The sequence below is a fragment of the Xenopus laevis genome, chromosome 6S, assembly GCF_017654675.1.
Source record: "Xenopus laevis strain J_2021 chromosome 6S, Xenopus_laevis_v10.1, whole genome shotgun sequence".
NCBI classification, from domain to species: Eukaryota; Metazoa; Chordata; class Amphibia; order Anura; family Pipidae; genus Xenopus; species Xenopus laevis.
The window spans coordinates 56,205,270-56,218,137 of record NC_054382.1 but is presented as its reverse complement, the minus strand read 5'-3'; the positions used below and the strand labels follow the sequence as shown (position 1 = coordinate 56,218,137).

At 35.3% G+C, this 12,868-nt stretch overlaps 1 protein-coding gene across 1 annotated transcript in view; it reads right to left on the bottom strand.

Annotated features, from left to right (window-relative positions):
• Nucleotides 1-4,853: 4,853 nt before the first annotated feature.
• The window catches only part of dap.S (death-associated protein S homeolog), a 29,965-nt gene continuing 21,950 nt past the window's right edge, over nucleotides 4,854-12,868 (bottom strand). Inside the window, exons 2-4 of the mRNA NM_001086130.1 lie at nucleotides 11,199-11,298; nucleotides 8,947-8,989; nucleotides 4,854-6,200 (exon numbers count right to left, since the gene is read on the bottom strand). Coding sequence (NP_001079599.1) covers nucleotides 6,081-6,200; nucleotides 8,947-8,989; nucleotides 11,199-11,298 — 263 coding nt within the window. The 3' untranslated portion in view covers nucleotides 4,854-6,080. The remainder of the gene's footprint in view (nucleotides 6,201-8,946; nucleotides 8,990-11,198; nucleotides 11,299-12,868) is intronic.

The following is a 12,868-nucleotide window of genomic DNA, read 5'->3' as shown; positions in this document are numbered from 1 at the left end:
GGAGTGGTATGCCTAGCCTATCCAGGAGCCATAACCTTGCCCCCTGTTAAGTGGGTTTCATGGAGAAATGCTATTTTAACCTGATTTTGCTTGAGATGATCAAGGACCAACATCCTTTTTGACTGTTCGTCTGAGGCCGTTTTGGATGGTTTAAAGTGGTCTTAGGTCAGAATAATGCTGGCCCAGAGAGAGGAACCCAGCAACACGTCTGTTCACATATAGCGTCAGGCCACGCCCCTCCTGACGCATTTATCTTACATACAATTGTTAAACACCATAAATATTGATGCCAAGGATCTACTGAACAGTTTGATGCCCAATATAGACCAAGGTAGCTGGCATGTGCAGACCCCAAATGAAATTAGTGCATAAGAGTTTCCTGCACTGCCAATTTGCCTTCTGTGAACAAAACCATATATTTTTGAAAAGTACACATTCCTATGAATCCATCAAAAATAAAGATGTCTTTCTACACCAAACTGCAAAGCTTTTCTAAACTTAGAGGTTTTTACAACATTTCTGAAAATTGCCTAAAAATGTTGCAGTTTGCCACATTTATCGCACACAATATTTTACGTACAAAGAAAAATCACCAAAAATAAGGACGTCAGAGGTCTACTGAATAGTTTGATGCCCAATATGCATAGATTTACCAAAGTATGGGGTATGTACAGATCCCAAATGAAAAACGTGCATATGAATTTTCACGGTGGCCAACTCAGCTGCTGAAAAGAGAGTCCCAACTGTGCGTTATGTGCCGTAAGACCCCCAGAAATCCATATATTTTTGGAAAGCACATATTCTGGCGGATCAAACTAAAATATATCTTTCTATACTAAAGCACCAAAGAGCAAAACTATACTAAAGATACATAAGGAACAATAATGCAGGGATAAAATTGCAATAAAACCACATAAAATATGTCAATTAATTAAATAAAATAATTGATCCGACATAGTAATTAGTGGCCAAAATTGATTTTCCAATAGTCACGCTGTCAAACTAACAAGTTTGTAGGCAAAACAAACAAAAGACAACAGTACAATGAATAAGGAAAAAAAAAGACCTGTTTGTGAGTTTTTACATGTTTGTGCACTTCTAAAAGTTGTCTGAGTGTGCAAATACATGTAAATATGTGTACAAAAGGGAGCAAGTGTGCTAAAATAAAAAATACCAATCTTTACTAAAATGTGTGTGTATAAATGTACTGTAAGTGTGTGTAAGTTTGTAAAAAAAAACATGGACTTACCGTTTTTGTAGCAGGAGGATCGCTGGAGACGGCCCGGACATCGTGTCGGCAGAGTTATTGCGCAGCAGGAAGTGAGTGGGCGGGTGTGTGCCGAAGAGGAGGTAAGGAAGTAATAGAAGCGCCATGCATGGCGCATCTGAAACTTTGAAGTCGGATCTGCGACACTCACATCACAGATCCGACTTGACAGCCCCCCAGCCTCATTGCCCAGGGAACTGTCATCCCTCTCTCTGCAGAGGCGGCAAAAGCCGCCGATGCAGAGAGAAGGGCTCAGCTGCTGCAAACGTACGGGGTACGTGCTTGGCAGTCTGAGCCCTAAACCACCAGCATGTATGCCGTACATGCTTGTCGGATAAAGGGTTAATAAATATAGGCAATCCACGCATTTTTAGAGATTCGTGGAAAAAATTAGATTGATTGTAAACAGGACCCTTAGTGCCATATTTATAAAGGGTAAAATAGTAAATTCTAATTTTTGAAATTTTTTTTGGTCACAACTTGAATTGGGAATTATCCAAACTCGGTTCAAAAGTGAGATTTATCAAACCTTTACCCTGGGTATAATTTAAATTTGACTATTCGCCCCCTAAAACCTGCTGAGTTCCTGTATAAGTCAATGGGAGAGGTACAGTGACACATTTGAAGATGTTAATAGTCTTCCTGAAATTCAAGTTTTGTTCTGAGAAAAAATTAGATTTGAGTTGAGTCTAATTCGATTCAAGCTTTTGAGTCAGTAATATTCGTTCAAGTTTTAGATGTTCGAATTTTTTCTTAAATAACCTCACATTAGAATTTCAAATATATTCATATTTATTAGAGTAAAAAAAATTCACATAGATTCAAAATTCGACCTTTGATAAATAGGCCTCCCGTGTTTCAAAGTAGCAGAGCAATGTTGAATTACTCATTAAATAACACCCTCTTTCCTAAATAGTAACCATTCAATTAAGCATTAAGCCAGACATACTGAAATGAAAAATTTAATTTCAGAAAATTGACACTGTCCATTATATGCAAAGCTTCCACAAACACAAACCTGCTTTATTAAATGAATGTGAATTATTGGATAACATAAATTATCCATATAGTAATAGTAGAAATAATTCTTTCATAGATTGTTGGAAAACTAAACTACTATAGCACAAAATGTGTCTAGTATCTTTTTCTTCAAATGAAACTATAAAATATTGATAGAAATGGATGAAATTGTATTAAAGGTATAAAAACACTGGTCTTTATATTTATTTATCACCATTTGCTTGTACTATGTTCTACATGTTCTGCTTATGTAAAAAATGAGTTATACTGCAAAATATAAATATTACTCTTATTGACTTGTTATAAATTTGTTATATACTGTATTTAAGTGTCAATGACTGGATGCTGGCAGTCCTGCGCCTAGACTGAGCCACATGACTGCTACTGAGGAGGCTAAATCAGTCTCTATATAGATATTTCAGACAAGTTTTCAAAGGATGACGAAAAGTGAAAATTGGATAGTTGGTGGAGTTGCTCCCAAAGTACTAATTGTTTGTTTGTTCTAATCCATGGGAGCACCACAAAGTGGGAGAAGGCAGAAGCATTATTATTACCTTTCCTGTTCTAAGTGGGCAATTCTATTCCTCAAAAACCGCAAACCCAACAGCTCTTGGAAGAGAAAATAGCGAATAGGTAAAAGAGTCAAGGCAATGTAACTAACGCATCACAAACAGGAACATGCGGCTATAAAGAAGGAGAGACGCTGACTAATAATTGCTTTTTGAGAAAGCTGTTTAGCGAAATGCGCGTCAGGACAAGACTTGGCTCTAATTGTTTTTATATAATTTTCAGAGTGTTGGTGATTGTATAAGCTAATCAACTTAATACATTTTCCTTGACTCTTTTACCTATTCTCCATTTTTTCTTCCAAGAGCTGTTGGGTTTGCATTTCTTTCAACAAAGAACAGGAAAGATAATCAAGACCGCAGCCCTTCTGCCTTCTCCCACTTTGTGGTGCTCCCAGGGATTTGAACCAACAAACAGTTAGTACTTTGGGAGCAACACTAACTATCCAATTTTCAATTACCTCATCCTTATTTTAGATACCTTGGCAAGCAGTAAATTATTATTTTTATTAATTTATCAGATTCATCTAATTTAATTGCACTAGTCACTTTATATTTATTACCATAATTAATTGATATGAAGATTTGAGTGAGACGAAGTTAAATTAATTCTTAGAAGTGATTTTAAAGCACTTTAATTTTTAAACACCTAAATGAATTATTGGGATACTATTGAAGTTTAATCAATCAAGTGAATGCACTGGATTTATTAAGTGAACAATAAATACAAAATCATTTTATCAAACACTTAAGTGAAGTAACTGTTTGCATATACTAAGTTTATTAAGTTGGTAATTTTATGGTAATCAATGTTCAGTAATTAATATTTATTGGAAGTGGTATTTCGTGTGAATTTTGGTGAATTAATGAATTGTACATGAGTGATTTAAAAGTACGTGGCACTTAATTTTTTTTAAAATTAGAAATGTATTAAATTTGAATTGATTGAGTGCACTAAATTCATTAAATTAATTTAAATTTATAGCAATTAAGTGATTAACTGAGTGCATAAGTTAATCAAGTTATAAATCAATGGTGAACGAGAATCAGTAATTGATTATAACTGCAAAATGTGTAATTATTGAAAAGTGATTTATGAGAAAATGCCCAAAAAAAATAACCCATACGTGGGTAAAATAAAATTGGGAGAAATTTATACAGTCACAAAAAATGGTTCTTTTCTTTATTCTTTTAATTTTAAAATTATGTCAGTTTAAGGACTTTCATCAAACAGTTACATTGCTCAGAGCATCACAATCTTTCAATCCAACTAAACATGCTCCTGGAGCTTTACAAAAGTCTGTGGCAGATTGTTAGTTGCTGTCATTTCTCTGACAGAAACTTAATAGTTCAGAAGGTTGACAACCTACTATATAGTAAATTTATGAGAGGGAATAAAATAATTTCATTCTTGAAACCTATATTTTAGATAAACTGAACAAAAAAGGAAATTAAAACAGATGTTATTTGTGTGCTTTGAAACAGATGTTTTCTAAAGATGATCTGTCCCTTTAAAACCTGTTACTAAAGATTTCATTTCAACCTACATAATGATTAATTAATAGATCATTTGACATATTAATCTGGCATTTTGCACAAATCCATTATTATTTTTCTAGCAGTTTGCCCTAGCAACTTTGGGCAATGTTATGTGTTAAGAAATACAATTTTTGTATTCCAATAAAGATCATTATTTAAGGTATTCCATAAAAAAATTTAAATAAGCTGTATTATACAAACTTAACGTAAACAAATACAACTTTGAATCAAGCAAACAAATCTGCTTCTTGTGGTATGCATAAATGGTTACTGCAGCATTAAGGGAAGTATGAACAAATGCTTTATATTGAAGTTTTGAAAGAAAACATCACAAAAATGTTTACCATTTTGGACCCTTTCATCACTTTGGTCAAAATAAGGAAATCAGCAATTGCTTCAGAGTAGATTATATACTTAAATTTGAATCGCTTTAATATTGAATATGCAATTTTAGATTTTAATTTTTTTTTTTGCTCAGCAATCATTTTATACATAGTTAACAGTAAAAAAATTATATGGCTATCACTGAGGCCATATATTTATAATTATACAAAGCAATTTCTTAAACGCCTGCTGATTATGAGCATCGATCAAATGGATAAGCGGTCAACAGTCCAGATCAGAAGACCCTCAATAAGTTTGCCCTGAGTGGTAACCCATAGCAACTAATAATATATTTGCTTTAAAACACAAATGCCACTAGCTGATTAGACATGTAGCAAGTTTTGCTCCTTTTATTAATGAAGCTCTTTAACTGTTAACTATAAAAAACAACAATTTCTTTTTTTTGGCTAATGTAATGACATTAGTTGTTGGTTTAACTTTCAAATAAACTCAGAAATGATCCTCATATCAACAGATATCTCTCTCTCTCTTTCACTGTGAATTAAATGGGAAAAAACATTAGTGTTCATTAAAGTTGATGTAACATTAACTATGGGAGTCAGCCTATGGTCAATATCAAGAACGGCTCATAGTACTGTTAGTTTAAAAAATATAGAAATGTATGCAGAATCACTTAACTGTAAAAAAAATAAAAAATTGATCTATTAATGATTCTATTACTATTCCCAAACTTTGAGGGAAAATATTACATACCATTTCAAATGAGCTTTCACTTTTTTTCTGGAAAAGCGTGAAGAAACAAATATGCAGCACTATAAAGTTTTGCATGAGTTCCACATACCAATCCTTTGTAGACTAACAATGTAACCATATTAAATTTAATTTCTGGTGTTATTTGTTTGATAATGAAAGTGTTAAAATTACATTACTTAATTACACTGAAATTCCTGAGAGAATAACCAATTTGGAGGTTATGTAATAAAAATGATTAAATGCTACCTGACAAAACTGGACCACACTATTATTAGATCACCCCAAATTCAATGCACCCAGGAATCATATGTTTGAAACTAACCTTCACAGGAGTCAGGGTAAAAATTATTGAAATGCATAATACAAAATCTACTTTTTTATCATGAACAATTTGTACCGGATTTTAAAAATACAGCTGGAAAATCACAAGGATTTTAAGAAATCATATGAAGTTATCAAGCAGCTAACAAAGCACTCGTTACTAAATAAGTGCTAAACTGTTGCGGCAGACCATGATATGGATCAGGATTTAATTCTTTATTTTTTGGCAAATGGTTAGCGCAATTGCACATCTATTTATATTCCACCCTTCATTTGCGAGGCTGATGGATGTGGTGGTTCACATGGTGAGCAGAAGTCAATTTTTCCACCGATGGATGAGGTTTTTGATGAGCTACTTGAGCTGCCACTGGGGGGAAATCCTTGTCACCCTGAATTAGAAGAATAAAAAAATTAAATTACAGATTTTTTAACCAAAAAGCATTTTATACAATCTTATTTGTTTTTAATTCCTATTATTCTATTGATTATTGTAGCATGTAAGAGATAATGCACACAAATTAGGTTTAGTTTATATTTTTTTTCTCCTCTTGCCAACTTAAATATGGTTACCTATACAGGACCATGTTGTTTTAACAGATATCATTATCCCCACTGTCTGTTCTAAACATAAAAGTTATTCAACCTCTTCCTATCAAAAGATACACATTTATGGTAGAGCCTTTTAAAATAAAGTACAGTTAAAGATTACTATCAGATATAAACCATATATGGTTTATGACAATGGAAGTGTTAAACTCTATAGTATGTCATAGAGACTATTAGGGGGTTATTTACTAAAACTTATTTTTTTTCTGATTTTAAAATTCGAATAAACTTTTTGTAGTGTTTTTAAAGATCCATGAGTTTATTATTTATTATAATTCACAAAAATATTGACGTACGATTTTTCATCATTTGTTTTCTAAAAAAATCAGATTGGGTTATTTATTATAATTCACAAAAATATTGATGTTTGTACGATTTTTCATAATTTGTTTTCTAAAAAAATCAGATTTTTCAAGAAGAAAAAAATAAACGGTTACGATTTTGAGAAATTTAAACAGACGTTCATTTCCATGCTTCCTGGTTTTTTTACAACAGGAAATCCTCCAGTGGCCATTTAAGCGGCAAAGATGGACATTTTACACTCTATTTGGAAAGCAAATGAGGAACATCTGGAAAGCTGCCCAAAAATGTATAATAAAATAAAAGATGGCCAACAGATGGAGAAGGCAGGTGAAGGAATAGTTGGGAGAGAACTGCTTCTCAAGTAAGTCCTGTGTATCAATTGCTGGATTTAGTGGGAGGCCATTTAGGGAAGCCAGTGGGCAGAGGAGGAAGAAGCATCTGAGGCTGCAGCCAGGACAGCTGACTGGTGCGGAGGGCATGGGCCACTGAGGAATTGGAGGAGAATTTCTCAGTGCCCTTGCAGGAGGTCACCTGGCCTGGTAGTGGGTCCTGGGGCAGGGGAAAAAGTAAGTTGTTAGGTAAGGGACCCCATTAGTTAGTGGAGGGGACCCCAGCTGGGTGGGGACCACTTGGGGGAGGAGAGCTCAGCAGGTAGGGGGGAGGAGAGCCCAGCAGGAAGGCAGAGCAGACCCCAGGGGGAGGAGAAAAGGGGAAAGAAGGGGACCCTGGTGAGAGGGTGGCCAGAGGGAGAGTATGATGGGCACAAACTAAGCTCAAAGTGTCTGGACTTGCTGCAGAAGCTCTTTTCATAAACACAGAAATAGAACACCAGTGCTTGAAATTCTGTTTAAGATCAAGAATTATTGTCCAGCAAGAATTATATTTTTGTTTCTGAATATGCTGCTGTAACAGTTGCTGCAAGATCAACAACAAGCACTGAAATCGTCATATATGTTAAATCCATCTCAGATTGTATGGGCATCTGTGAGCCTGCTTCACACACTCCAGCCTACAATCAAACTGAAACAGAATTTCAAGCACTGGCGTTCAATTTCTGTGTTTATGAAAAGAGCTGCTGCACCAAGTCTAGACACTTTGAGCTTAGTTTGTAACTTTAAGAAAATCTTGGTGCTAAGGGCTAATGTAAGTGACCAATATTTGCATTGAAACATTAAAGATGTCACGATTACCTCCAAAAACTGAAAGCAAAAAGAGAAATGTCTAGAAAAAATGTACTTTACATAAATTCAGGGGATTCAGATTTAACAAAAAATAAAATGGTTTATATCTGAATGCTGGATTTTATTAAAAATGATTGTCCGTCTATGTATGTATAAGTCAGTCTAAGTATATGGAGCCCTTAACAGACTGGAGCCATAAAAATACCTTTGAGGGAAAACCTTAGCTGGCGTGCCCTGCTTTATATTCAAATATACATAAATATGCAAAGAGTTCTTTACATTTTCTTAATTAACCATTTCTGAAAAGGGAGAAAAGGAAATCAAAGCTGTAAAATTACAAGAGAAAAAAATAAGAATAAAAAACAAGGAAACATAGTATACACAATAATGAAAACATTTATACTAGCAAATGCATTGCATGTAGTTTTATTCAAAAGCTGGCAAATGAATGGTTCATCTGCAGATTAGGAAGTGGAGACCCAGCTCCTCCACCCTTCTTTCTGTTCCGATCATTCCTATAGTTGGCCGAACAAATAAAACCACAGAGGTGTTTATATCATGAATGGCCCTTCGTAAGACATCTGTCTGTTTAGTCTGTAGGATACCTGCGATGACCCAGTGCAGGGCATAGCAGAACTAAAAAAATACACACAGCCTGCAGGTGCAAGACTGCAGGGTAGAACTCTTCTCACACGCCCACATACACTGCTCCTCCACGTCACTTCTCTGGTGGCCTGTGTTTACAACCTCTCTCATTACTCCACCTAGTGCTAAGCTGTTAATGCATATTAAAGTGAACATTTAACTTACAGAAATGGATGGAACAACATTACAGGTTCATCCACCATATAGCTCCTTTAAAGTCCAAGTAACAATAGCAAAGCTAAATGTATTACCTTCTAGAATGTAAGGGGTTCAAGATGAAAATAAAATTCATGTTTCCATTAGACAAACTGAAATTAAAAACTAAATGAACAAAAATCCTTTTATATAGAAGTATGATAAATTATGATTCAGCTCCATTAATCAGTAACTGAAGGCTTACCCTTGCAACAGCTCCCGAAATAATCAATGTTGGTTTAGGTTGCCTGAAAAAATTTTTTAGAAAAAATTAAAACAAGCAAACTCATTACTTACTAAGGGAATGTCAATATGTTATGCTAATTGATGTGAATAAAATCCACACTTTTTTTATTCTGGGCCAGGCTCCTTTTTTGGAACTTTCTATTGCAGCACCAACATTTTAAATGCTTTTTCCAGTCAACCCTAGCTTAGGTTTAGACATGTGCCATTTAATACTTTTATATTACTTTAAATTGACTGTTCTAAATTAATTTTCTAAGTCGTTACAGGAAAATACGGAAATCTGAATATTGAAGAAGCGTGAAAAAGTACTGATGCCTTGGAACTTAGGTTAAGATTTTTTAGAACACAACACAAAGCATACTTTATCAGTTAGACATGAAGGCAGGTAATCAAACAAGTCTTAAAGAAAATCTTATTTGGGTTCTTAGGTGTTTGCTATAAAATTCCACAGAATGTAACTGAAAGTGTGAATAATTCCAAAGCCAATCAACCAAATAAACAAAGAAAGAAAAAATGAAATATAACAAGATTATATAATCTTTAATATTTTACAGTTTTGCAACTGCACATAAATAAATATGTGACTGCTTGCTGGTAGTGATTAAGTTCGCACTGACATCATGCCATTATAGCACAAGGAGTGATAAACTATTCAGACAGGAATCTAAACCCAAGCCATTTATACACTATATGAAAATAGCGCAAGAGCATGTGTTGAGTGAGAATTATCATTCTCATCATGGTCAAAGGCCTATAATATGAGCAAAAATGTAGAATTTAAAATAAAGAGTACAGCAGATGAACATAAAAAGTGTGATGAATAATAAAAATCTCACATTGCAAATTATGAATTTTATGAATGTCAGTATTAACAGAAAGCTTAAATTCCACATTTTTGTTTTTTTAAATTCTTGTTTGCATGTAACTAGTAAAATTAACATTTTGAATTTTTTTTTCTAATGCTGAAAATGTAAAGGAATTAATCCTTATTTTACACATAGAATATGAGGGGCAGATTTACATAGGGTTGAATATCGAGGGTTAATTAACCCTCGATATTCGACTGCCGAATTGAAATCCTTCGACTTTGAATATCGAAGTTGAAGGATTTAGCGCTATTGCTACGATCGAACGAATAATCGTTCGATCGAACGATTCAAAGGATTTCAATCCATCTATTGAAGGATTTTCCTTCGATCAGAAAATTGTTAGGAAGCCTATGGGGACCTTCTCCTAACATTCAGCTCTCGGCTGGCAGGCTGCAAACAGCAGACGGTGCAATGTTGTGCGCACTCTGCAATCCACTGATCATGCCTGCTGTTTGCAGCCGGCCAGCCGAGAGCTGATTGTTAGAAGTACAGGAGATAGCGGGGCTACATAAAGGTCTGTTTTACTGCTCCACACGGTCAGTACAAAGGGCGGGGGAAGGGAACATGCTCGGCCAGTAGATCAGTTGACTCCAGGACAGTAGATAGGAGCGGCCCACTTAACAAAAATTAGAGCGGCCCCTCTGGCATTTTCAGTAAGTAAGTAAGTAGGGGCTTTTCTTAATGGGGTGTTTAGTTCTCCTTTAAAAACAATACCTAAAAAAAAGGACAAAATATTAAAGGAAAACTATACCCCTCAAACAATATAGGTTTCCATAAAAATATATTGCATAAAACAGCTCATATGTAAAACCTTGCTTCATATAAATAGAACATTTTCATAATATATACTTTTTTAGTAGCATGTGCCATTGGGTAATTATAAATAGAAAACAGCAATTTTAAAAAATAAGGGCAGCCCCCTTTGATCGTATAATCAACGCTGCACACAAACATACCAAACAAACTATACTTGTTAGGTCGCATGAGCCAATTAACAGACAGAATTTTGTCTTTTTCTGCCACACTTCTTCCTGTTACAGTTAGAGTTGTAGTATTGTTGGTCAGGTGATCTCTGAAGCAGCACTCAAGACCATCATGAAATGGTGGTTCAAGGTAAGAGTGCAATATTTACTTAAATATGTATTCTAATTTGATAAGATTCTTTAATATTCCACTTAATTTGATATAAACTCTCTTGATTTAGTATTCTTTTTGGAGGTATAGTTTTCCTTTAAAGTGCCTGAACATATAAACTTGTCTCCCAATGCTTGGACTATAGAAGTCATAATCGTTATTATGAGATACGGACAAGGTTAAAGATTTCTTTAAGAAAAGTACTTACACTGTGCCACTTTCCCAGTTTTCTTCATCTTTGTCCTCCTTAGTTTCTACATGAGGTGAGTGAGGATGTTTCTGCACTATCCTCATCCCACCAGCCTTTACTGAAAAACATAAAATGAGAAGTAACAGATTATATAATATTTCACTTCACCTGAAGAACTATATACCACTGCAGAACAAGTAGAGTCGAGTGTGCTGCTATATGTTGTGGAAATGCCTATCACTTTTATAAGCAAAGCACTATTTACACTTTGGTGGCAATACTTACAATAATTTACAATACAGGTAAGGGGCCTGTTATCCAGAAAGCTTGGGACCTGGGATTTTCTGGATAACTGATCTTTCTGTAATTGGGATCTTCATACCTTAAGTCTACTAGAAAATTATGAAAACATTAATTAAACCCAATAGGCTGGTTCTGCTTCCTTTAAGGATTAATTATATCTTAGTTGGGATCAAGTACAAGACACTGTTTTATTATGACAGAGAAAAAGAAAATAATTTTTAAAAATCTGAATTGTTTGATTAAAATGGAGTCTATGGGAGACGGCCTTTCCATAATTAGCAATTTTGTGGATAATGGGTTTCCTGATAATGGATCCCATACCTGTACCATATATTTGCATTAGAGTACATTTACAATGATATTATAAGAAATGTTGACTCATCTGAACAATAAAAGACTGGAGTGAACGGATGTCTAATAAAACAGCCAGAATCCAACTTCCTGCTTTTCAGCTCTATAACTTTATTCAGCGACTTGAAGGGGGGCCACATGGTAAATTTCTGTTCAGTGAGTTTGTCAGTCAGTGAGTAATTGATTCTCAGCATTCAGCTCAGATTCAAAAGCAACAGAAATGACCCATGTGCCCCCCCCTCAAGTCTCTGATTGGTTACTGCCTGGTAGCCAGGGTAACCAGTCAGTGTAAACCAAGAGAGTTGAAAAGCAGGAAGTAGTGTTCAGACTGACATGTTATACATCAAATCACTCCAGCCTTTATACATTACATTTTTGGCTAACTAACTATATTAGAAACATTTTTTATTTTGCACAGCCTATCTATTTACCCATTTTTAATTTTACACTGAACAATTCCTTTAACCCCAAATAGGCTGTTCTGTATGAACAGACTCGACTCACCACAGTGTCCTAAGTGTAGGGCCTCAGAGGCATCTTACCTACACCTCATGGTCTCAGGTTCTCAACTATATTCAGGTACTGCAATGGCGCTCCCAGAATTTCATTAGTAATTTCCCTCCATCCTCACACTGCTGACAGCCTCCCACTTCTGAGGAAGTGGCGAGACGCCACGAAACGCGTCAAGCGTAGGGGTATATGTCACTGTCATTGATGTTTTTAATGATTTCCAATAAATGAAGATTTTAAGATTCAGCTACCGACATGCTCCGCAATCTTTGGTTTGTTTCTACATTACAGCCTCCCACCGCCAGACAAAACCCCACATACCAAGGAGACTGTCCGCTGCGGAGGGAGCTCACTCCTAGCCCCGCTGCGTCATCTGCGCCCGGGATCCCCCTAGCAGCAAAAGTTGCCAAGCAGCGTGCACAAAGCCAGGGATTCAAATAGACGAGATACCGGAAGTGGTTGCATCGCGATCGCATCTGCACAAATCTACCCGGTCATGCCACAGCAGAGGCGTTGAGGCAGCC